Source organism: Quercus robur, chromosome 8 (assembly GCF_932294415.1).
Source record: "Quercus robur chromosome 8, dhQueRobu3.1, whole genome shotgun sequence".
Taxonomy (NCBI): Eukaryota; Viridiplantae; Streptophyta; class Magnoliopsida; order Fagales; family Fagaceae; genus Quercus; species Quercus robur.
The window spans coordinates 37,136,595-37,163,907 of record NC_065541.1 but is presented as its reverse complement, the minus strand read 5'-3'; the positions used below and the strand labels follow the sequence as shown (position 1 = coordinate 37,163,907).

General features: G+C 34.0%; 1 protein-coding gene across 2 annotated transcripts; it reads right to left on the bottom strand.

Annotated features, from left to right (window-relative positions):
- Positions 1-544: 544 nt before the first annotated feature.
- Positions 545-16,315, bottom strand: LOC126695397 (probable terpene synthase 9). 2 transcript variants are annotated; one of them, XM_050392127.1, is made up of 7 exons: positions 15,978-16,315; positions 15,626-15,872; positions 10,777-11,149; positions 10,476-10,694; positions 10,174-10,312; positions 1,112-1,360; positions 545-1,005 (listed from the first exon to the last, which is right to left on the bottom strand). In XM_050392127.1, exons 2-7 carry the CDS (start codon positions 15,768-15,770, stop codon positions 694-696), a joined length of 1,437 nt encoding a protein of 478 aa, XP_050248084.1. In that variant the 5' UTR covers positions 15,771-15,872; positions 15,978-16,315; the 3' UTR covers positions 545-693. The 2 variants fall into 2 exon arrangements, with proteins under 2 accessions (XP_050248084.1, XP_050248085.1); XM_050392128.1 differs by lacking the exon at positions 15,978-16,315 and having other exon boundaries at positions 10,777-11,194; positions 15,626-15,758.
- Positions 16,316-27,313: the final 10,998 nt, after the last annotated feature.

Sequence of the window (27,313 nt, the reverse complement as noted above, 5' to 3'; positions counted from 1 at the left end):
ATTAAAGCCAACATAAAAACATAGTTGTTAATCACAACTTTTACACCTAACATTATTGGTATTAGTATGTTTTTTTCCCTCTTAAATTGTAACTTATGTTTTCAAGTGATCATAACTTTAAGCAAAGTGAAAATTTAAAATTTTTGTTTAACTAATCCGTGCATCGCATGGATTAGGATTAGTGTGTGTCTATATATATATATATATATTTATTTAATCATAGGTGAGACTCTTTTTAATTGTTAATAAAGCCTACAGTATATGCCTAATGTGGGACTCAACACACTCAAAAAATATTTAATCAATCTAGGGCATCACAGTTTATGTTTCACTCCTATAATTAAGTTTGGGGCATGGCATATGATCTACATTTTTGTATGATTTTCAAATTGTTTGAGACGTAACATTTATTTAATATATTTTGTTCACAAAAATACTATTAAGCATGTTAGTAATACCTTGCCTAATAATTGAATTGAATTTGGCTAGAGCGGTGAAATTGTTCATGATCTGCAAGCCAATGCCAATGTGATAGACTATGACAGAGGTTAAAGAATCTTTAAACATTAGTTTTCCCGATCCGTCTCATAGCCTTGGAACAAGAAGTCACATAGTGCCACCTACTAAAACATTCCAATGGAAAAACTATAGCCCAAGAAGCCTACAAGAGATACACATGTTGGATCTTCATAATCAAATCATACTACAAGTTTCTTCAATAGGGATTGCTTTAACAATTAAGGAGGTTAAATGGTCTTTAATGGCTCCCGTCGATGTTCCGATTCCATCTCCATGTTGGTAGATGCACTGAGCAGTTCGGGCCATGTTTAGTGACATATTTACCATTGATCTTGGCAACGAATTTTTGGCACTCTCTTTGTTCAATTTTTTCCATGAATAGTTGATTAATTCCTTTATGCACTGTTTTGCTTGAACTTCGGTTATGCCTTCTCGTACCATGTAGCAATGGATGGATTTTGCCACATCACCTCTCTTGCTCTCAGCCTTTGGATAAAAGAAACAGAGAATTAGTACATTAATACTTATTATGGTAAAAATTAAATAGTAATATTTGGCTAGCTTAAATTGCAAATATTTGTACCAAGCATACCTCTGAAGTCCCTAAATCATCACTAAGTCGAGTAATGAGGGATGACCAATATATTATCTCTGTGCCATTCTTGAAACAATCAATAGAAGCTTTTGTCAAGGTGCGACCAAGCAGAATATAGGCATGAAACATGGCTGCAGGACCACCCACTGAAACACAAGCATTTTCCAGGTACTCGCCCACTGTAGGAACGTATTTACTGTAAAACCACTTTGCTTCTGCTAAATGTGATCTACAAAGAGTTGCCCACTGCAATAAAAAATAATGCACGCCAATCAGACATTAATTATGAGAAATGTGTTTTTTTTTTTCAATGGTAGAGTTACAAAATATGGCCAAACCGCATTGATCATACCCACACAATGGCTTTTAAGGATTAACTTAATTTTTTAACCTTTTTTTTTAGTTAGATAGAGGGGACTTCTTGTTTTACTTCATAATAAATATAGCGAGACAAAAAAATTTCTAACTTGTGTCACATCTCACAATTGTTGAGATTGAGGTATAAAAAAAGAGTTAGTAATTGACTCATGAAAGTGATATTATTCCATTCAATCTTTAAAATATGAGAAAATTTGAGATTTTAAAAAATTGTACATAAAAGTTAAAAATTTAGCTTATAAATTGATGCCAAACTCACCTAAATCTCACCAAATCTCACAACTATAAAAATCTCTCTCTAAAATCATCTCTCTTTGTTAAGAAAAAGGATGAGAAGAAGATTACCAAGAGTGTTTCAGGTTCAAGGAAGGCAAGGCTGAACAAAAACAAGAACTTGAAGAAGGATCAAAACGGCACGAAGACAGTAAGGCTGAAGTTCAAGAAGGGCCAAAAGGACATAAAAGGACTTGAAGGAAGAGTGACGTCATTTAATGAAATGGCAAAGTTTTGGATTGAACAATTACAGAAGCTGCTGGTAGTTTTGAAAGCTTGAGTGAGGCGTGTGAGTGTCACGTGAGTGTAAATGTACTCAGTTAGGATTAGGACACTTGTCATAATTTTATTGGTTGCGTATTTCATGGTTAGTCAGTTAGCTTCCCGCCTTTTTCTCTTGTAGTTAGTTACTTTGTTTTCGACTTTTCGTTGTATATAAACGCAGAGTGCGTATTTTGGTGGCAGTTGTATTCATTTTCTCAGACTGAGCAATGAAAGTATTTTTCTTTCATCTTGAATTCCCTTAGTTTCTCTAGAGTCTTCTTTCAATTTCCAGTTGTAACATGGTATCAGAGCATTCAATTCCTCTCTAATTTTCTTTTTCGCTTCAATTCTCTGATATTTTCTTTTCATTTTCTTCGAGATTCATCAATGGCGTCAACTGAGGACACACCTATGGTGAATGGTGTTTCAAACAATCATTCTTCATCTTCATCTTCTGTGAATGAAGATTTTGTGAATCCTTTCTTTCTCAGTAGTAGTGACAATAACATGGTTCAATTGGTTTCTCAGAAATTGATTGGAGGAAGGAACTATTTTCCATGGGCTAGATCGATGATCATTCCACTCACTACTAAGCACAAGATTGGATTTGTTGATGGTACAATTCCAGTGCCAAATCCAGATTCTCCACAGTTCATACTTTGACTCGTTGTAATATGACTGTTCTCAGTTGGATCATCAATTCAGTTTCTCCAGATATTGGCTCAAGCATCATGTACATTGATAATGCAAAAGCAATTTGGCTTGATTTATGCCATAGGTTTTCACAGAAAAGTGAACCAAGGATTTTTGAGCTTCAAAAGGAAGTAGCTTATCTCGTGCAAGGTCAATTTTTTGTAAAAGCATATTACACAAAGTTCAAGGCTTTGATTGATGAGTTTGCAAATTATCAATCTGTTCCAGCTTACAAATGTCCTTGTTCTTGTGGATCTTAGAGGATTTCTTCAGATCTGAATGAACGAGATTCTGTAATGAGGTTTTATATGGGATTAAATGATTCCTATTCTGTTGTTCAAGGTTAGATCCTGCTATATGAGCCATTACTTGATGTGAACAAGGTTCTTTCTTTGAATTTGCAAGAAGAGAAGCAAAGAAGCTTTAAAAATGGAGACTTTTCTGGATCTACAATGGCTCATCCTATTGAGGCCACAATATTGTACTCTAATGCCAGTTTTGGGTCTAAGAACAATCATGGTGGAAAGGGCAATTCCAAGAAAGATGGACCAATTTGTACCTACTATGGTAAAATTGGGCATATAACAGACAAATGCTATAGACTCCATGGCTTCCCACCAGGATTTAAGTTCAAGAACAAATCCTTGGCAAATCAAGTTTCTTGCAACCAGATGACATCTCTAGGGAATCAGTTTTGCATTCGAACCACTGAAGATTCATTTCCTTCATCTCCACAATGTCCAATTACCAAGTCACAGTGTGAGCAGCTTCTTGCTTTCCTCAATTCTCAGCTTGTGAATGAGCATCCTTCTTCACATATAGCTTCTCAACAAGCAGCTGCTGTGACCACTATAGGACCAAGTACATCTCAACCCTTAGCCTTGAGTGCTTCTTCATTTGACTATCTTAACAATTTTTCAGGTAAAGCCTTTTGTTCATCATCTTTCTTGATTCCAAATTCTACTATTTTCACTGCTAAAGTGGTAAATAGATCTGCCTTTGCTAACACAAATTGGATCATTGACACAGGAGCCATTGATCATATGGTTCATTCCATTTCTGTGTCCAATACCTATGTTTACTTACCTAATGGTGAAAGGGCTTTAGTGACTCATGTTGGAACTATTCATCTTACATAAAGATTGATACTCATTGATGTGTTTTATGTTCCATCCTTTACTTTTAACCTCATTTCTATTAGTCATCTTAACAAATCCTTGACTTGTTGTCTTAGTTTTCTTGGTTCATTTTGCTTTATTCAGGATCTTGCTCTTTGGAGCATGATTGGTTTGGGTAGAGAGAAAAATGGACTTTATTTGTTGGATAACAAGTTCAAGATGTCATCTTCAGTTCCAGTTACTTCTTCTTTTTGTCAATCAGTTTGTACTCAGCTTGATATATGGCATTTTCGTTTACGACATCCTTCAAGTGGTAAACTTGATCTTTTGAATAAAGTAGTCCCTTTTGTACAGTGTAATAAGACTACTCATTGTGACATTTGTCCAATTGCTAAGCAAAAAAGATTGCCTTTTACTTCTAGTAATCATGTTTCTGAATTCCCTTTTGATCTTGTTCATTGTGATCTACGGGGTCCTTTTTCCATTCCTACAGTGCATGGTTATAGATACTTTCTCGCAATAGTTGATGGTTTTTCTAGATGCACTTGGGTTTATTTTTGTTAAAAGCTAAGTCAGAAACTCAGTTGTTGTTATCTCAATTCTATGCACTAGTTGAAACACAATTCAACAAGAAAATAAAATGCATTAGAATAGATAATGGAATTGAATTCCTGATGAAAGATTTCTTTAAATCCAAGGGTATTATTCATCATTTGAGTTGTGTTGAAACACCTCAACAAAACTCTATTGTAGAAAGAAATCACCAGCATATATTGAATGTTGTAAGAGCACTTAGGTTACAATCCAGTATTCCTTTAGAGTATTGGGGAGACTATGTTCTTACAGTAGTATACCTTATCAACTGAATACCATCTTCAGTTCTTTCAAACAAAACTCCCTATGAGGTTCTCTTTGGTCATCTCCCTTCCTCTTCACATCTAAGGGTTTTTGGTTGTCTTTGCTATGTTTCTACTTTAACTCATCACAGAACTAAATTTTCTCCAAGAGCCACAAAATGTGTTTTCTTGGAATATCCTTTTGGAGTCAATCGTTACAAAGTTATGGATCTTGACACACATTCAGTATTTGTTTCTAGGGATGTTCAGCTTCATGAGTCAATATTTCCCTTTTAATCTCAAAATTCAACATTTCCTTCACCGCCCACTTAGTCCATTTTATTACCAAGCACTTTAGTTCCTTCACAAGCTACTTGTTTTCATACTTCCTTACCTGTCTTACCTATCCCTTTAGCTGATGACCACACCACCACTCTTATCACTCCTTATGTAGATCCTATAAGAAATCCTAATATACCTACTGCAAATTGTACCAATTCTGTAGACCATTCCCTCATCACACCTACTGATTCTCTAGATTCCACTCCTGAGTTACCTGTTCCCATTGCTTCCCCTTCTATTCCCTTGAGAAAATCCACAAGGGTACATAAAGTTCCTTCTTACTTGCAAGATTATACCTGTAATTTTCTTGTTTGTAAGCCTTCACCCGATGCTCCTTATGATATTAACGAGCACATTTCTTATGCTAACATTAGTACTTCACACAAAGTTTTTGTTCTTGCTGGAAGTGCTGAGATTGAGCCAGAATTTTTCCACCAAGTAGTTGCCTCTAAAGTTTGGCAACAGGCTATGGATAAGGAAATATTTGCCTTGGAGCTTAACCATACTTGGGATGTTGTACCTTTACCAAGTGGCAAGACACCTATAGGGTGCAAATGGGTTTATAGAATTAAATACAACCCAGATGGCTTAATGGAAAGATACAAGGAAAGATTGGTAGCTAAATGGTACACTCAGCAGGAGGGGTTAGATTACTCAGAAACTTTTTCCCCAATAGCAAAATCTATGTTAGTGAGAGTGCTATTATGTATTGCTGCTGTGACAGATTGGGGTTTACATCAATTAGATGTAAACAATGCTTTTTTACATGGGGACTTGGATGAGGAAGTGTACATAACTCTGCCACAAGGGTTTCACAACAAGAGGGACTATCCTAATAAATCTGCTAGACCACTTGTTTGTAGATTGAGGAAATCCCTTTATGACTTGAAGCAAGCTAGCAGACAATGGCATGCTAAGCTATCTGCCACTATCACAGCACTTGGTTTTGTTCTGTCAAAGTTAGATTATGCACTTTTTGTCCATTCCAAAGGTTCTTGTTTCACAGCCCTTTTAATATATGTTGATGACATTTTGATTAGAGGGAATAATTCTAAGTGTGTTCAAGATTTAAAGAAGCTTCTTGATAATAAATTTGGAATAAAGAATTTGGGTGCTCAAAAGTATTTTTTGGGCTTGAGGTAGCTAGAAGTGAAAAGGGCATAAGTCTAAATCAAATAAAGTATGCTCTGGAGGTGTTACAAGATTCTGGCATGCTAGGGTGCAAACCAATGAAAACTCCTATGGAGTAGCATCTAAAGCTGTCCAAGGATGAAGGTGCTTTGATTGAAGATCCTTCTTTGCATAGAAGGTTGATAGGAAGACTAATGTATCTAACATTGACCAGGCCTGACATATGTTATGTAGTTAATAGATTGAGCCAATTCTTAAGTACTCCTAGGCAACCACACATGTTAGCTGCACAAAGGGTGTTACAATACATTAAAGGAACTCCAGGTCATGGGATTTACTTTCTAGCAGAATCAGATTTTCAATTGAAGGCTTTCTATGATGCAAACTGGGCAGGTTGCCCAGACACTAGAAAATCCTTGACTGGATATTGTATTTCTTTTTGGAAATAGCTTGATTTCTTGGAGGTCAAAGAAGCAAATAGTTGTTTCAAGGTCCTTAGGAGAAGCTAAGTATCAAGCCATGGCTTCGACCTGCTATGAAATCACCTATTTATTTTACTTGCTTGAAGATTTTAAAATTGAACATACTAAGGCAGCACAATCATCTATTGTGATATCAAAGCAGCATTGCATATTGCTGCAAATCCTGTGTTTCATGAGAGGATGAAACATATTGAAGTAGATTGTCATTTGATTAGAGAGAAGATTCAAGCAGGCATGATTAAGACCTTCCATGTAAGGACTAATCTTCAGTTAGCAGATGTCTTTACTAAAGCACTTGGCTTACCTGCTTTCATGAATTTGGTGAGCAGATTGGGTTTGATAAATGTTTTCAATACAAGCATAAATTATCTTAAACCATTCCAAGACTCCATAGCTATGCCTACTTCAGAAGTAGCTCTAGTCTTGAGGGGGACTATTAAGAAAAAGGATGAGAAGAAGATTACCAAGAGTGTTTCAGGTTCAAGGAAGGCAAGGCTGAACAAAAGCAAGAACTTGAAGAATGATCGAAACGGCACGAAGACAGTAAGGCTGAAGTTCAAGAAGGGCCAAAACGACATAAAAGGACTTGAAGGAAGAGTGACATCATTGAATGAAATGGCAAAGTTTTGGATTGAACAATTACAGAAGCTGCTTGCAGTTTTGAAAGCTTGAGTGAGGCGTGTGAGTGTCACGTGAGTGTAAATGTATTCAGTTAGGATTAGAACACTTGTCATAATTTGACTGGTTGCGTATTTCACGGTCGGTTAGTTAGCTTCCCGCCTTTTTCTCTTGTAGTTAGTTACTCTGTTTTTGTTGTATATAAACGCAGAGTGTGTATTTTGGTAACAGTTGTATTCATTTTCTCAGATTGAGCAATGAGAGCATTTTTCTCTCATCTTGAATTCCCTTAGTTTCTCTAGAATCTTCTTTCAATTTCTAGTTTTAATACTTTTCAATACCCAGATTTGATTTTCTCATAATTTTGATCATATACTTCACCAACTAACAAACTTCCCTTGTTTCTTCATGGTGTCCCTCTGTCTTCAGCTATAAATGAATGAGCAACCTTTTGATAAGTATCTATTTAGACAGATGATTTTCTTGTTTTTTTTTTCCCCTACTTTCTTCTTCTTTTTCCCCCTTTGTTTTGATCAACTTATATTTCAAATTTAGTTATTTTTCCCTGCAGGAAAAGCTAATAACTAGGCCAAGAACAACATTAAAGTCATTGTTATCATCACTTCAAGTGACAAGTCTTGGGTTTTAAGTTGATCTCGTTTCTTGAAAAGATGAGTCCCATGTTTTAATATTTAATTGGAACTCGACTCTTGAAAAAACAAAGATCCAGGCAGACCAAAAATTTTAAAATGGCGGCATCAACTTCAGTTAGTTGAATGCATGCTTAAAGAACCCATCTCTTTAAGAGATGAGTAGGGACTAGTCTCTTGGAGAAAATCCACATATGTTATTTCCTTAAATAAGTGTTAAAGAGTGCTATTTTACTTATTATTATTTTTACTTGTATTATTAAGATTATTAAGAAAAACAATGTCCAAACATTTCTCTTCAATTAAAATTTCAAAGTATTGAGAAATGGGCTTTGATCATCTCACGCTCCCCTTATACACTATTTGTACCTAACATGTGTCAACATATGTTAAATGTAGACAGTCTAAACAGATGTGAATTTCTAGTGTCTAGGTGTGGAACATTATCTATCTTTTTGTGAACAATTTATTTCTTGTAACTTATCATATATATATATAAAGCAAAAATTATAAGAAAATCCAGTTAGATCTTAAATTAGATTATAATTTTATGTAATGTGTTACATCCAATTTTCTTAATTTTGATGCAACTATTTACTATGCTACAAAAATCGAGATGTCAATTTAATTTCTTAGTTTTTTTATGCTAAATGAGTTAGAGGTTCAATTTGGTCTGGTCCCGGCTTAAAAGGTGGGTTTTACAACCCCCAATGAAGAAGTGCCACATCAGCAATTTAGAGAAAACCAAATTCACCCCACCACACAAAATCATAAACCACTTAAACTCCAGAGTCCTTTCTCTCTTTCTCTCTCTGAGCTTTATTTTCCTTCCATGGCCGCCACCAATCTCTACCCCTTCTCATCCTCTCTCTCAAAACCCACCCCTCTCCCAATAACTCACCACAAACCCACATCTCTCTCCCCTCCAAAATCCTTAATGGTCTGTTTGGATTGAGGGAGAGGGAGGGAGAGTAGAGTAGAGCAGAGTAGATTTAGCACAAAATTAGCTTATTTTTAGCCAACTCTACTTTACTCCCCTTCACTCCTCCTCCTTCCCCCCTCCGTCCAAACAGGCCATAAAAGCCATTCATGCCATAGTCAAGAGGCTGTCGACACCTCCAACGCCTCTGGCGACGTTGTCAAAATCGAAGAAATCTATTGAAGCTAGCATATCATCTTCAACAAATTTCTCTTTACTCATTTTACAAATCTGATGTAAGTAGTTTCATATTCTTGCAAAACCCATTTACACCCTCCATCTTTATTGTTCAAAGAGTAGTAACAAGTACAACTTCAACAAATTCATCTCTAGCTACACTAACCGTAAACTGAAGAGTGCTTCATTCATCCAAAAAACAAAAAACCCAAAAAAGAGGAGCTTCAAGCAAATCTAAAAACAAAGTGTTGATTTGTTAAAATTGAACGGTTTTGTGAAATGGGTTTTGATAAAGGAAGAAAATTATAGGAAGAAGATGACTCCTTAAGTCTGGTAGTGTCGCCAAAAGATTCCTAGCTCAACGACATCAATGGCTTCTTGAATCGGTGGCATGTAGGGAGGAAGCCTGGGATTTTGAGAATTTGATTTTCTGAAGATAGCATTCGAAAAGAGGGTTGATTGTGTGTGGTAGTGTTAATCTATTATTTGTAAAAATCTAACGTGGCAAACTACAATTGGATGGTGTAATCTGATTTGAATTTATTCTCAATGAGTTACTATGTGAGAAAATTGTAGAATCAAAATTAATAAACCTTAATAAATTTACATTCATTGATTCATTTTTCTTATATTATTATTATTATTATTATTATAATAATAGTAATTGAACAAATTAAATTTGTTTCATGAATAACAATTTAAATGAATTTTTTTTTCATCTGTTTCAAATAAACTTATATTTATTTTATTATTTGTAATTTTATATTTCCAAATATACAAACATTATATATAAACTTGATAAAATTTTAATACTCATTTAGTTATGCTTATTTGTAAATGTAACTCATCTATATGCATGAGATTATAATCTAGTTTGTATAATATGATACAAAAAAAAAAAAAAAAAATTAAAAACTAGCTTATTTACAAAAAATTAAAAGTTAAAATATTTAAAATATAACTAAACTAAAACAAAAGGGAAAAAAACAAAAAAACAAAAAAACACACAAAAAACACAAAAAAGCTGTACTAAAACTCACCCATAATTTGTACAGTGTACATATCAAAGGAGTGTGAGAGAACGTTAAATAATATTTTTCCTTGTAGAATTAGCTTACCTCTTCAATAAGATAGGTCAGAATATTCAAGCCATGATCTTTGATTACATCACCAGCCATTTCATTAGCAAAGTTAAGAATAGCAACATAGCAAATCTTCATGTATTCGGGTAGGTCCTCCATTGCCTTCATTTCCCATCTGCGAAAAATATAATAAAAGGAAGAAAAAAAAAACACAGAAAAAAGGAGCAATGTTTATCATCAAAGTGACAGTTGGGAAATTCTGAAAAGAAAAAAGAATGTGATGATTAGGAAAAAGATAAAATAAAGTAGTATCCTTGATGATCATGTTTCTATGATACCGTTTCACTGCATCGGTGAAGCATTCAAGCTCATCTAGCAATCCATATACATCATACATGTCATCAATAACTAGTAATATGCATACAAATTTAGTGAGGCCTATCCTGCACTTGGAGAACTGGGGCTCAAAAATGATACCCACGGCCCACATATAATTCTCCATCACTCGGTCCCTTGAAAAAGTTAGCGTGTCTTTAAAACCCAAGTCTCTCCACCACCTGATGAATCAAATTTCAAACATGTTAATCTTATTGCAAGTTTCCATTAAAGCATTTATATATGGAGCAAAGTAAGCCCGACCTTTCTAACTCCTTGAGTTCTTGTTGATACACGGATTGCACTAAATTGTAATCCAACTTAGCCAGCTCAAGTAAGGTCAAGTTCTTTGTATTATCCTTTTGATAGACATCAATAAAGTTCCGAGCTTCAACTCTAGGCATCCTCCAATATAAGGGGATTTCCAGTGACTGTTTCACTTTCTTAGCTGAATTACTGTCCAATTTTTCCATTAATAAAGTCAGGTTTTTGATACTAAAATCCCTGGCTTCTTCCAATATATTTTCTCCATGCATTCTAAGGTGCGAGGCTTCATACAAACTCAAAAGTCCCTCCACATCCCTGCTTAAGCTGTCTATGAATCTCCCATCTCGGCTTCTGAATTTGTCAAACACATCTGTTTACCACCATCATGCACCCAGAAACGAATTGTTTAAAGTCCCTTCAAACAAAATCAAGATACACAAATATATTAAAGACCTTTCCTTCTTCATGATCCCCAAAGTGATGCATTTGGCACTTGGATTGTTTTGTTCATCGTTTTTGTCTTTTTTTTTTTTTGGTTGAAAAAATCAAATACAACAAACAAGAGAACAAGTACCCTTGAATTTTTAATTTAATTTCTTTAAATAAATTTAATGATTTTATTTTATTTTATCATTTTTGTCTTTCCATGTTAAATGTTTTCTTGATCAAATCACTCCAAATATATATATATATATTTTTTAACCTACTGTAGGGACACGATTTATTTAACGGCCCAAGAATGACGTTGGGCTCGTATGCAAATGGCCCCAACAATATGATTTGTAAAGAGTGGGCTTGAAAGGCATGACCTTGGGCACAGGTGGACGGTTTAATCGTGGCGTCTATGGAGGTTCTTATATGGGCGGGCTTGGCTAGACTAGCTAAGCCCTCCATTAGTACGGGTTAAGCCCTAGGACACTGTCCGAGGAGCCTTATATCCTTCCCTTTCTCCCTTTTACCAGGGGAGGGAATCCTCCTCCTTTTCTTCTGGGGGATTTTTCCTTTTATACTAGTGTTTCTTTCCACCTTTAGAGTCCACATGTAAGTTTCACTTTTCTGGGGTGCAGACCTGTCCTGTCAACCCATACCTAGAGTGGTTTGGGGTCGTTGGGAAAGTTAAAGGGTATGGTTTATAGTATGGACTTGTCAGATACAGGGTTTTGTATTATGATGTTAGCAGCTTTTTCCCTTGCCCTGCCCCTACATTCAGTTTGCCCCTTTCTTCAGGCATTTCGTGAGGTGCCGAGCATGAGGTCGTCCTCGGCAATGACTCTCCTCGGCTTGGGCCCTGGGCCCTAATGCAGAGTGGGCCTGGGCCACGAGTTCTCTGCCCCCACACCTACTATATTAGTATTTTTTGTTCGTTTGGTTAGATGAAAAAGGGAGATGGAAAATGGATGTAGAAAAATGAGGTTGTGTGGTCTTTTTCAGCTTGACCCACCAAATTCCATCCTTCCAAATTAGGAGGAAAAGTGGAAGAAAAAATTTATAAGACATTAAATTTACTATTTACCCATTTTAATTATAATCTTTATATCCCTTCTTGATGTGATAAGGGTATAACAATAAATTTATTTAGATTATATTTATATCTTTTCATTTTTTCATCCTCAATCAAAGTAGCCAAACATATATGAGAGAAAACTGAAATATTTTCTGTCATTTCTACATTTTCTCTCACCTTACTTTTCTATCCTCTAACTTATCATGCAATTTTTTTTAGCCAACAAGGCTAATAAAGAGAACCTCAAATCAAATAAAAAGGAACTAGTGTTTTTATAGGAGTACCATAGTAATTGACTTTTGAGCATTTGTGCTTAGAAATATATAATCTTGTTAAAAAAAAATGATTGGTAGTAGAGATGTAAAGTATGGAAGTTAGATTGTATCAAATATATAAATTTTTATAATTATTTTAATGATTCTTTAACGTACATTCCAATTCACAATGCCTTCTCACTGATTTAGTTAAGATTCCAAATTTAAGAACCCTGCATATATGGTTAGATTTTGGGAGAAAACACATTATGTCTAAGGGGAGCAAGAGTCCCCCCTAGAATTTTCTTTCAAAACAAAAATTATATTTTTATAATTAATATATAAATATTTCAAACTTTAGATTACAAAATTTATGACCCAAAACTGATATTTAAAAAAAAAAAAAAAAAATCTAAAAACATATAGGCAAAATTTCCATTTTGGTCTCTACATTTTGGAGACGCTTTCAATTTGGTTCTCACTTTTTCCAAACAGTCAATTTGGTCATTTGTATTTTTAACTTGTTGTCAAGTCAGTACCTACCAATCACTTACAAAAAAAGATGCTTATGTGGCAAAGGATTTGCATTATTGGCACACTTAAAACTTATGTGGCAAAAAACATAATAAAAAATTTTATTTGACAATTAAAAAATGCAACATTAGAATTCAAATGAAAAAAATATCAATTTCTCAATTTTAAAGAAGGAAAAAAAGAATTTAAAATATGAAAGAGAAATTATGGTAAAGAGAGTTTCTCATTTCTCGTATCTTCCTCTCTACAACATTTTCCATAGATCGATTATTATTGGTAACAGATACACAGATAAATTAGGTATCTTGTTCTCAATCTTCCTCTCTCGTTTAACTTGCTCTCAATCTTCTTCTCTCATTTCTCATATCTTCATTTCCACAACATGTTTATTTCCTTTCTCTCTCTTTTTTGGTTTTTAGGGTTTCAGTATTGGATTTGCGTTTCTTCATTTCGAATTTTTGGTTTGTGATCTCAAATTTGAAATATAAATTTGAAGAAGTAAATTAAATTGATCTTCTTTGACACTATAGCCACTCTGACGCAATCACTCTTGCTCCAACCAACCATGTACAATGGGGGGCTCTGCAACTAACAAAGGAGGCTACAAAGGCTCGGGGGTTGCTACAATTGCACAAGGCAATAGTGATGCAAGGTTGGGTCCTTGCATCTTGGGCTTGAGATGAGGAGATGTGGGTTAGAGGGCTTAATTGGATCAGGTTTTGTTGTTGTTGTTGTTGTTGTTGTTGTTGTTGTTGTTGTTGGAGCTAGTGGCCATGGATAGGGGTCTATAGTGGATTTGGGTTTAGTGGTGGTGCTGGAAAGTCAGCGTTGGGGTGGTGATGAATTTGGGTTTCAAGGTGAAGATTTTGGGGATTAGTTTGAACTTGGGGATTTTGGCTAAAATTTGTGGAATTAATTTGATCTTTTTTTATTGTTAACATAAGTTTCGTTGTAATTCAAAGTCAAATTGAAGGTTAGAAACAATTTGATATATATATATATGTGTGTGTGTGTTAATCTACTATTGTTGAACTAGATTATATTTGGTTACCAAGAAATTTCAAAAAATAAATAAAAGCGAAATTATGTTTGGTTAAAAAAAATTGTAAGAAAATTAAAAGAAAAAAAAAATGGAAAAAAATGGTAAAGAAAAGAAAATATTTTTAAAATTTGATGTGACATTTGTTTTTGCCATTTTCGCTAATGTGTCTAGTAAAATTTGCACACGTCAACATCTCATTTAATATTTTAATATTAGGCATGCCAACAATGCAAATTGTTGGCCAAATAGGCATTTCCTGTTAGTGAGTAGATGGTAAGGCCTAACTTGACAGCAAATTAAAAATAATAGGACCAAATTAATTGCTTGGAAAAAGTGAGAACCAAATTGAAAGTGAACCCAAAATAGTAATTTCCCCAAAAATAAAGTGGTGACTTGGACCATAAGTGTTTGGTATTACAATTTACTTCTTTGATGTTTAGAATTCAATGTTAGAGCGTTAGCATTGAAGGTGCTAAAAAGCCAAATTTTTATTTTTAGCACCACAAACCACAAAAGCTAAGCTACATCAATGGTGTTATTGTTAAAAAATTTAACAAAATTGCTACAGTATACTATCATCTTTCATAGTCTACTGTAGCAACAAAGTTGTAAAAAAAATATTCAGTGTGTTCCTTTCTTTCATTATTATATATTTTCTCTCTCTCCCTTTTCTCTTTCTTCAGACTTCTCCCTCTCTTCTTTGACCGATCCTCTCATCTTCACCTTCACCTCAATCTCTCCTCTCTCCTCTCTTCTCTCACTCCGGTGGTTTTGGCAGTGGGTGTCAATCCGGTGGTTTGTGATGGTGGATGGCAATGGGTGGTTCTTTGCTGTTTTTTTTTTTTTTTTTTTTTTTTTTTTTTGTTCTTCCAAGATGGTTTCTTCTTTGCTGGTTTTGTGGTGGTGGTGCCGTGATGGTGGCTGTGGGTTGAAGAGAGGGAGAAGATAGAGAGATAGAGAAGAAGAGAGAGGGTTGTGGGTTTGGTTAGTGGCTGTTGGAGAGAGAGAGAGAGAGAGTAATAAATAAATGAATAGTATTTAGTTGCGTTACGAAAAATAAGATTATTGATGTATGGTGAATTGTGAAATGGTAAGTTAATTAAAATAAATAAGGTGGCTTTTTTAGATACTAAAACTAATTTCTTTAGCTCCATTAATACTAATACTCTTAGAAATTTGCCACTTTGAATTTTTAGTCATGTCACGCTCTCTGTATCCACTTAAAGGATTGTTGTATGCTTTTTATTTTTATTTTCAAATTTTATCTCTTTTTTTTTTCTTTTTCTTTTTTCTACTTTTTTTTTTTTTTTTGAGAAACAATTATTCTTTTTTCTACTTGGTAACACTAATTGATTTTTTTTAGTACAAAAAATATTGACCCTTTAGTGATAAATACTTTGACATTCAATTTTCTTGGGTTTTTATAATTTACCCAAAAATATTCATGTTTTGGCCCCAACAAATCCTCACTCCTTATCCCCTAGTTACATGAATGACAGTATGTAACATCACCTGAGCTAACTGGGAAACCACGTTCTCTTAGAATCCGAAAATGCAATGCGGCTGTGTAAAGATCGCTAGTAACATCTGGACGTTGAAATTTCAAAGCCTCTTCTATCTCTTGCTCAAAGTGGTAAGCCACTCCTAGCCGCTGCATTGAATCTATAAGCCTCAGTAAGACACTTTGGTCTTTTGTGGATGTCAACAAAGTTTTAACGTCTTTCTTCAACCCCTCAAGCCGAGTGGCATGGATCTCATACTGCAACACAACACAACCAAATATTCATTATAGTACATATAAATAATTAGTGCATATATGTGTCATAATAAATGTGGAATAGTGTTATATAGTAAGTGGACTTACTGAGTAGGGAGTGGTAAAGGACTCAATGAGTTTCTGATCCCAAATACTTGGGTGATAATTAGCTGATCGTCGTTGATTCACTTGTGTTTCATTGAACTTTGCTGAGACGATAATGAAGGAGGGTAATACTTATAGGCATTGCTTGCCTCTTTTCGTATGTTTCCTTGTTAGTGCAGTTGCATTTCTTTGGTGATTTAATGTAGCAAGACATGAGGGAAAGGAATAAGGAATTCGTAGTTCCATCAGGAAGACTCAAGAGGGTGCTGCTTTTTTCTTTTTTGGGGGGGAAGAGAGGGCTTTGCTTCCTTGAAATTGAACAGATGATAGATTATATAAAGAAAACTTCAGGAGAGTACCTTTTATATAAACACAGATTTTTTTTTTTTTTTTTTTAATTGGTACTAGGTGTCCAGGACTTTGTCCCAACTAATTTTGGGGGTGCTCCTGCCTTAAACGAGTTAGGCAACTGCTTAAAACCCCCAAATTGAGAAAGGCTTTTAAATTTTAACCAATTAGGTTAGTTTTTTATTAAAAAAAAAAAAAAAAACAGAAAGATTAATTCTATAAAATCTATTCAAAGAACTAAAAACAAAAAACAAAAAGGTTAATTATTCTATAAAATGTATTAATTAAACTCCAAATTATACCCAATGCACAAGGAACAAAAAAAAATGTCAAAGAAGGGAAAATGGGGAAAGAAGGCCTTCATTTAGGAGTAATAAATTATACCGAAAAGATTAACATAGATTAAAAAAATATTATAAAAAATTGAAATTATTATTTCTCTTTGTGACCTCTCTCTCTTTTTTTTTTTTTTTTTTTTTTTTTTTTTTTTTTTTTTTGACAATATCGTTCGAACAAATTGCTTTTTCTTTTAATCTTTCTTTGTATTTATTGATTCTGTTATGCATCGGATTCTCTGTTCCAGCCATTCTCTTCAGGTTTGAGGTTTGCCTTGAAAAAATTTGTCACTGTTGTGTTTGTTACTCTAATTTTAACTTGTTTAATTGTTTCTATTTGTGTCGGCGTTGCATTGCCTTTACTAGTTTTGGTGTTTCTGCTTTGCTGGTGTTGTATTGCATTTTACATTTGTGGCAATAGGTACCGAAATATCTGGTCCACACAAACTACGCCCACTTACTTCCATTTTTTTTTTTTTTTTGGTTCAAGCGAAATATGTGGCTGTTTATCATGCATCTCTCTCTCTCTCTATTTAAATAGTATGATACCCATTACCCGCTTACTTCATTGATAGTACTGCGAGAGACCGTGCTCCTGGATCATTTGAATTCATTGTTTAGTCATTGTTTAGTCATTGTTTAGACCAAACTCACGTAAGTAGGTGGAGTCATGTCAGTGTCTCTCATAATAAAGGTGCGATTGATTTTACATTTCCCCTTGGATCAAATGTTTTACAATGAATTCACCATTTATTTAATTCTTGGAAAAATAAGAAAAGAAAAAAGAAAAATTAATCATTTTATTAATTGAAAATATTTTACATCAATTTTGAATATAACTAGATTTTACATGGCTTTGATCCTAAATACAATTTAGGAAAACTTAATAGCTTTGTTTTCTAGTTACATTATAAGAATTGAAAATTACATGGATAAGAACTAATCTGGACCACTTCATCTAAGTTCAGAGACTAGGTTACAAAATATGAAGGTGATAAACCTTAAATCCATTTATTCATCCTCACATTTTGATTGAAAAATAAATTCTAGTGAATGTGTATGAATGGTGACATTTTAGATTCAAGCATTTGAGAAAATTATGAAGTTAATATTTTTTTCATATTTTGGATATCAATTTAATATCAAAGCTATTGTTATACATGAACATGTAAAAAACAACCAGGAACAAGCGAAGAACATATATGAACAACATTCAAGCATATTCAAGGAATTTAAATAGCCTACTTTGATTCTAAATTAATATCATAATAACATTTAAAAAAAAAAAAGTTTATTGATGAGATAACACCAACACGCAATGTCCATACGATGAGAGAAGAGAATTTTTATGGTGGTTCTAAGGAGGAGGGAGTGCTCACTCAATACCTTGGGTCTAAGAAAATTTGACATTTTATCTATTTTCAAAGTTACGTTCTAGTTCCTAATTAAAACTCAAAAAGATGAGCTAATTAAATTGGAATTTTAAATTGTGACTATTTTTATTTAATATTTATGTATTTTTTTATTTCATATATTTTGGATTTATATTTGTCAATTCCTTTCTCTACAGAGATAAGGTGGGTTCTTTCTAAAATCCTTGAGAGCTCTTTCTCTCTCTATCAATGGCAAACAAGAAATTAGGGTTTCTTAACTATAAAAGAAGAGGATTATGGTGGCATAAAGAGAGGGAAGACACGTACTACTACAAAAAGAAGGGGCACCAAATGGTAAGACCTTTCTTTTATTTTGCACTTTTATTTAATTGCTTTTTTGAAATTTAATAATTTGTTTAATTATTATCATTGAAATTACTTTTTTATGCCAACAATAACAACTTGTAACAACTTGTCACATAGAAAATGTTGTAGACATATCATTTCTTTATTTACCATAAAGATTAACATAGATTAAAAAAATATTATAAAAATAAAAAATATTATTGCTCTGTGTGACCTCTCTCTACAAAAAAAGAAAAAAAAAAGGCTTTTGCTATTAGTGACGCCTAATAATAAAAGTAAAATTAAATCTCCAAATATTAATGATGCCATATACTAGAACAATTATTATATATGAATCTTCCTATAAATTGTTTCAAACTAGGGACTTAACCATGATTTTCAGACCTGGACCGTTCAATGAACCGAAAAAGAGAGAGGTTCAAAGTTTTTAAGGTTGGACAAGGTCGAACCATGATGTCGTCATAATTAATTTAGTAGTAATAAAATAGAAATAAAGGTATTAAAATGTAAACATTAACAAAATTTTACTAAAAATATGTCTCAAAAAATTTAAACAACTTTCAAATGAATTTTCACCACTTTTATAAGGTTAATAGAAAATAATAAAGTATAAACAAGTGTAAAAAATTTGTATTTAGTAATCTTTCAAATAATAAAATAGTCTAAAATAAAATCATTTTCAATATAAATGTATAAATTGTATATTCAAATATAAAAAGCATAATTCTTGAACTACTAATAAAATTATCAAATAGTAATAGATTAAGATGGAGGTAATATGATAAATTGAAAAATTATAATTTAAACTAATAATAAATATAATAAGAAATCCTACAAGGACACACCAAAGGGGCTTAGCATAGTGGTTAGCGTGTAGGTATAGACTTCTTGAAAGAAGGGGGATCCTAGGTTTTATCGTTCGCCTCAATTGACTTGTAATTTTTAATAGAGAAATGATATGTCTATAACATTTTTACAACAAATTCTAAGTGGCAGGTTGTTACTAGTTGTTATTGTTGGGATAAAAATATAATCTTAGTGTTAGTTTGAAATTTGAACCAATAACTACTAACCACCTGTAATTTGTTGTAAAAATATTATAAAAAAGTTGAACAGCATCAGAATATGAACCGTATGTTCACACCTACCTTTTATAATAGAAAATTTGGGACCGTATGTTCACACCTACAATATTTTCAACTTATGAGAGTATGAATCGTATGTTCACACCTACAATATTTTCAACTTATGATTTGGATCAATAATATGGATGGGCCCAGCATCACACCTATGTTTTATAAAAGAAAATCTGGGACCGTATGTTCCTTCACTTCCCATCCTAACAAGGCTATTGGCACACATATTAGCTTCGCGGTAGCAGTGCTTGATACGAATCTAGAGTAATTAGGATGCTAGGTGCCTGCAATCATCCACAAGAGGAGAGTTAGCTAAGTTGGCATTACTGGAACTAGTGAGCATATCTACTGTGGCTTTAGCATCCATTTCAACTTCCACCATAAGGAAGTTTCTAGCGAAACAGATAGAGAGCCCATCACGAAGGGCCCAGAGCTCGGCAGTGAAACTTGAGGCTCTTCCAATGTTTCTAGCAAACCCAATCACCCAGTTCCCTCTTTCATCCCTCACTACACCTCCACCACCAGCAACTCCCAAGGTTTCTGACGCAGAACCATCAGTATTCAACTTCAACCAACCAGTAGCAGGTCTCTCCCATCTGATCAGTTTCTGAGTTAATCTAGCCGGTGCTTTAAGAGTAAGGTATATCTGGCTTAGAAGGAATTCGATGGTGTGTATTGCAATTTCGAATTCTAAAGAGAACGTTGTTTCCCATTTAAGAAATGCCAACAATTTTTTATTTATTTATGAATAATGACTCTTTTTAAGGGTATGTACTATCACCTGAGCTAATTTAAGAAATGCCAACAAATTGAATATGAATAATGTTTTTTTTTAAGGGTATGTACTATATCACCTGTATTGCAATTTGAAATTGTATTGCAATACAGTTGTATAATTATTAATGACGTCAGAGTCAGAGGCCCCCAATTGAATGTAAAAGTCTTCCACATAGTTTCTCCAAAAAAAAAAAAAAAAAAAAAAAAGTCTTCCACATATTACCCTGAACTTGAGTAGCACATGGTGTGTGTTAGAGCATCCACAACAGTAGAGTTATTTTTTTTAGTTATTTGACATTATAAAAAGTCACTTTATTTATTTTACCTACTCATTTTACAAAACATCTAGCAGCAGTGGATCTATTTTAGCTTTCAACATAATAAAATAATATAAACATCACAATAAAATAATATATCTACTACAAGGTTGTCAAAATCGGGATCCCACGTAGGATCGTGGGAGGTAGGTAGGATCGTGGATCGTAGGATCGAATCGTGGATCGTAAGATTCTACCTATTTTCAGATTTTAAGCAAAAATCTTATTGATAGTGACTTTGTATGTTATATAATCACTTAAAATATGAATCCATCCATTAAAAAAAAAAAAATTGCATCATAAAATGTAATCTGCACGCACTACATTGTTCTTATGTTATTCTAACGAAACAAAATATATTTAACTTTTGACATAATATATCTAAAAAGTTCAGTACATGTTTAATTAGCAACTAAGTACCAAAATATTATCTACACATATGGAAAATGTTTTCCAAATTCTAAGTTCCAAATCCAAAATAAGTTAGGCTAGTTAGCATATAAAAACTAGCTAACTACAAATTTACAATATGTAATTCAAAAAGAGAATTCTCAATCTAATTACAAACTAGCTAATTACAAATATAAAATCCAAAAGAGAATTCTCAATCTAAGTACTAACTACCAAAAAAGATTACCAGAAAGCTTAAAGGCAGCAATGGCTCACGGCAACATCATTGAGAGGGCTGAGAGGTGCTGGGTTTTTGACAGAGGATTGAGGAGGCACGGGATTGAGGTGCTGGCGCTGAATGTTTCTAAATACTTAAGAAAGCTTGAAAGCAGCAATAGCTCATCATTAAGAGGGCTGAGAGGTGCTGGGTTTTTGACAGGGAACTGTGGAGGCGCGCGAGACAGAGCTACTGCGTGCTGGAGCTTAGTGTTTCTAAAATATTTAGGTTTTGTTTTTGAAACTTAACTTAAGTAGTATAGGTTTTTTTGAGATTTTATTTTGAGAGAGGGGTAAATTTGGGACTTCAATTCATTGGGCTTGTGGGTATTGGACCTTTAGGTGGACCGGGGATTATTATACCAGACTTACCCAAATGACCCAAATGAATCCCACTTAAAAAAAAAAAAAAAAAAAAAGCCAAAAAAGCCTAATGGTAGGATTGGTAGGATCGGTAGGATCCCATACGATCCTACGATCCTATACGATCCTACACGATCCTACAAACGATCCTAACATTTTTGCGATCCTACTACGATTTTAATCTTTTTGGTGAGGTGGGATCGTAAAATCGTGCGATTTTACGATCCGGATCGCGATTTTGACAACCTTGATCTACTATAATAAAATAATACATCCCACTATCCAAAAAAAAAACACCACAAATCGATCATTTGAAGATTTTGAAGAACAATAAACAAACTCGAGACCCCAGCCACCTCCACTATCCACATGCCACCATTAACACAACCTAAATCCATCAAATTTACAACAAAATCATCTAAAAAACCAACCAAAATCACACATAAAAACAACCAAAATTCAACAAACCCACAAATCCAGCAACAAAAAAACCTAGGGACAACCAACAAAAAAAACCCACACCACCGCCACAGCCAACAACAACCGCCCACAGTAATGGCTTGGGACAACCCACCACCACCACGAATACAGACCATAAACACAACCCACAAACACAACCCAATCAACAACCCACCACCACCACTACAAAACCACCTCAACAACCACCACCCACAACTCTGATTTAAAAAAAAAAAAAAAAAACCACTAGGCTTGGGTCGCCGGCGGATTGGCGGGTAGTGGCTAAGGAGTGGTGAGGAGTTGGAGGAAGAAAGAAATAAAAAAATGAAGGTAGAGAAGAGAAGGGCTGGGTTTAGTGAAGAAGAAAGGTGAAGTAGAAAGAAAAAATGGCTGGAGGAAGGAACAAAAAAAAAAATTTGAAAGGGAGAAGTGCTGGGTTTGGTTTGGTGAAGAAGAAAGAGTGAATGTGAAGAAGAAAGAAAAAAGAAAGAAAGAGAGAAAAGCTTAATTTAATAAAAGAAGAGAGAAAAACCAATTAAAAAAAAAAAAAAATATATATATATATATATATTTTTTTTTTGCCTTTGACCTACAGTGCACATCTATCTTTAGATGTGCACTGTAGTTGAGAAGCTAAATTTTTTGACTTTACCTCCATTGCTGTAGCTCTACTTTTGTGATTAGTGTTGCTAAATAGCTATATTTTTAGCAATATAACTATTTAGCACCACTGCTGTGAGTGCTCTTAAGTCAGCATTGGACTAGTAATAGCCTATCCCTAAGTATTAGCGCAAGACGTTGCTAGTTGTTGAGTTGTTGGATCATTAAGAGGATTCAAAGAAATGATCATAGTAGATAAGCAAAGGAATATCGAGCAAAGTGGTTAAACAAGGACTTTCATCAATGGCATTTCATAACCTTTCTATCTCTTGCTTGAAGTGGTAAGCCACTCTTAACCACTACACTGAATCTATAAGCTTCTCAGTAAGAGGTACACTTTGGTCTTTTGTGGGATGTCAACAAATTTTTAAGGTCTTGCTTCAAATCAAACCCCTCAAATCATGGAGTAATGCTATGAACACATAAAAATGCATAATTTTGTGTCACAACTCGCCATGTGGCAAGTTGTGAGTGGTGGAGGTCTGATGAAGGAAGAGAGTAGATGGTGGTTGTTGTGTATGAAGAAAGAGAAACAATTAAAAGAATATGAAAATTTGATATTTTAATGAAATGTAGTATAAAATAAATAATATCATATGGAGTGTTTTGAAAAGTGAGTATGTAAAATAAAAAATTTTGGTTCATATGCTATAATAAATAGAAATTTTTGTAAGAGCTGATGCAAATACTCTAATGAAGTAAACTATAGTCGGATGTAGGAACATACGGTCCCAAATTTTTATTTTATAAAACATAGGTGTGAGAGATCTTGTGAAATTCATCAGTTGAAACACCACATAAAATTGCATTAATAGTTTTGCTATTAGCATTTTCCAAAGCAAGGGCAGCCTTGTCCCACTCGGCCTTGGGTGTTGTTGGTCTCACTCAGCCATTCTCAATGGTATCCCAAAGTGTCTTATCAATGGCATATAGAAAAGCACTCATACATACTTTCCAAAATGCATAGTTACTCCTATCAAAGAAAGGAGGTGCGTTGAGGGATTGAGATCTAACCATCTCAAACGGGATCTAGGATCACACAAGGATAACAAAATCCAAAAAATGTACCCGCTCTAGTACAAATTGAAAGCTCAAATAGTGTAAAACACTATAACTTATTTAGACCCTTAATTTTAAAAACATGGTTTAATTACTTTTACTCTAACTTATCTAAGTGTGGAACAAGAGTAAATGATACACAATAACCTGAACTACTCTCTAAGCCATAGCCATAAGTAAGCAATGATAAATATAAAGCTTAAAGTGTAAGGGAAGAGAGATACAAACACAAGACAACACCATGACGTGTTATCGAAGAGGAAACCGAACTACTTAGCGAAAAACCTCTCCGCGGCCCTCCAAGACGAAATCAATCCACTAGTGAATAAAGTTGGAGTACACAAATATCAAAAAGACCCTCCAAGACTAATCTACCCAATGTACTTGAACCCTCCAAGTTTCAGCTACCAACAGGATTCACGGAGCCATGTCTTCACTAGTTATTTGGATCCCGTAATTAGTTCTAGATTGCATCCACCAATCAATGGCTTCTTCCAAAGTTTCCTATACGCACCAAAACTTCTCTCAACACTTAGAATGAGTGAGATAAGTGTTTAAGAACCTCTCGAGGATGTGTAAATGGAGAGGTACGAGTAGAGGAAAACTTTAGAGAAATGGTGTAGATGATTATGGGTTTACAATCTCTAACTCTCAAGTGTATAGCTAGGGTTTTCTCTCTCAAAAGTTCCTTAGAAAAACTGCTTACGATTTTGTGGGTAATGTGGGCTTATATAGTGTTGGTAAAGGAATGAGAAAAACACACTTTAAAAAGCTCCAGGCAGTGAGTTTTGCGAGTCACTCGCAACTTGGCTTGAGTTGCGAAGTGACTCGCGAATTCCAGCCTGGCATGAGACTATTTAAATTCCAGTATGTATTTCTCACGTGGCCTTTCGTGGGTTGTCACTCATGAGCTAGTTGCAAAATCTCGTTCTTCACGGGTTTTCACCAAACTCTCACACACAACTCTTACATTAAATCCCACAATAAATATAGGGAAATGATTAAACAAAATTACAATCAAATTTAACACGAAATTAAAGCATACAAAAAAATATAGTTGTAAATCACAACTTTACAGTAGTAAAATTGTGTGGAAGGAACATACGGTCCTAGATTTTTCAATTATAAAACATAGGTGTGATGTTGGGCCCATCCATATTACTGTTCCAAAACATAAGTTGAAAATATTGTAGCGCCCGGGGGCAGCGTAAGTTGTTAAGTCCAAAGTTGTTAGACCTGGACTAGACCAACTGGTCCGACCCGGTTAACCCTGAACTGGGTGAAAATTCGAATTTTTAACTCTAATTTATGGTTCATACTCTCATGCCACTTTAGATATAAAAAATTACAAATTTGTTGAGGCGAGGGATAGAATATGGGATCCCCCTTCTTTCAAGCAGCCTATGTAGGAGCCCCTTTGGTGTGTCCATCTAAGATTTCTTATTATATTTATTATCAGTTTAAATTATAATTTTTCAATTTTTCATATTACCTTCATCTTAATCTATTAATATTTGATAATTTTATTACTAGTTCAAGAATTATGCTTTTTAAATTTGAATATACAATTTATATGTATATGTTGAAAATGATTTTATTTTAGACTATTTTTTTTATTTGAAAGGTTACTAAACACAAATTTTTTTTTACACTTGTTTATACTTTATTATTTTCTATTAACCTTATAAAAATGGTGAAAATTCATTTGAAAGTTGTTAAAATTTTTTAAGACATATTTTTAGTAAAATTTTGTTAATGCTTACCATTTTAATACCTTTATTTGTATTTTATTACTATTAAATTAATTATGAAGTCATCATGGTTTGACCTTGTGTGGGCGCCAGCTGTATTTTCCTCCTTGGGAGGAAAGGGGGGTACACCTCGGCTGAGTGGACGGGGGTGTGGAAAAGATGGAGTCACCACCTAAATTAGGTCTAGGAATCATTTACATAGCGCTCTTATGTGGAAGGACTGATCTTACTACTAGAGCATGGGTTCGGAGTTTATGTACGATTTTAGGAAGCTGTTAGGCACCCAAAACCACCCAACCCATGGGTCAGCTTTCACTTATTGTATCTTACGTTTTAATCTTATTAAAGACACATTCAATATTGCACTTTATACTCACACACACACTCACTAACATACATCTAACAGTCAACATGGCATTTCATCTCAAACCATAACATAAATCTATCATCATAAAACCCTACCTTACATTTATCATGCATATCCTTCATCTCATCTAAGGTGGCAAGCAAACAATAAATCACAAGGGTAGAAGCATGGCAACAAGGTATATGACAAAAACATAGGCATATTGGATTTAAACAAAGCATATGACATCATTCAAACACCTAAAGCACATCATCCAACAAGGCATGTTCATACTCATCATCCAAAGCAACAATGAATGCTCATGTGAATGCATGCCTTACCTTACTGTATCTTAGCACCTATGCATCAATGCATGATCATATTAATGCATGTACATGACAAAAGAAAGAAATAATTGAAGAGAAACCCCAATCTAGATGTTAGAGGCAAACAAACAACGAAACAGAGAAATAGGGACTCAAAAACATTAAAAAAAAAAAAAAAAAGGTCAAAACAAACACATGTTATGTGAAAGAAACAAAGAAGAAGAAGCAGAAAACTTAGATTAGAGTTTCTGGGAACGAGTATGCTTGCGCATACATAGGCTTGCGTACGTAGGCCAATTGTATGCGTACACATATTTTGAGCCTGCATACGCATGCAGGAAGTATGCGCATGTAGACGAGCCTTGAAGAACCCTGACCCAAAAAACAAGAACATAGAATAGAGCAGAACTTTAAAACTAAAAATCTAACAACCTAGCATGCTTTAAAACAAAAAGCTACTAAACCCTAGGCTTCCTAAATAAGTTAAAACATAAACTAAGCAAGAAAACCAAAAGAAAACATAATTAAAATAGAGAAATGAGAAGAAAAAGGTTAGAACTTAATACCTCAAACAAGAAGCTTTTCAAGCTTGATTTTGACCTTCCCCTTAGTCAATTTATTCAAAATCAAATACAAAAGTGATTATTAATTTTAAACTTAAAAGATCAAGACCAGAAACTGTCCCAATCAAATGAAAATTGACTTGAGGATATTTAGTGAAAAACTCCCTCTTTGATTCACTATTTCTAGCAAATCTTAGGTCTTCTCTTAGGATTCTCTATGTGTTTTGAAAATGTACTATGTATGGCTTTTTATATTAATAAAATAGGGGTTTGAAATAGCTCTTAAACGATGTGGGATTCGTTCCAAACTTCAATCTTTAATGCAAAAAACTTGTCTTTCATAGTTTCTAGAACCTTAGCTGCGTACGCATGCCCGTGTATGTGTACACATACATCAAACCTACGTACACATACGTGTGTATGCTTACACAACCCTAAGGTTTCTGTGGTCTTTCTTTTCCAAATATAGTTGTATTTTCTTCATAAAAGAGTTA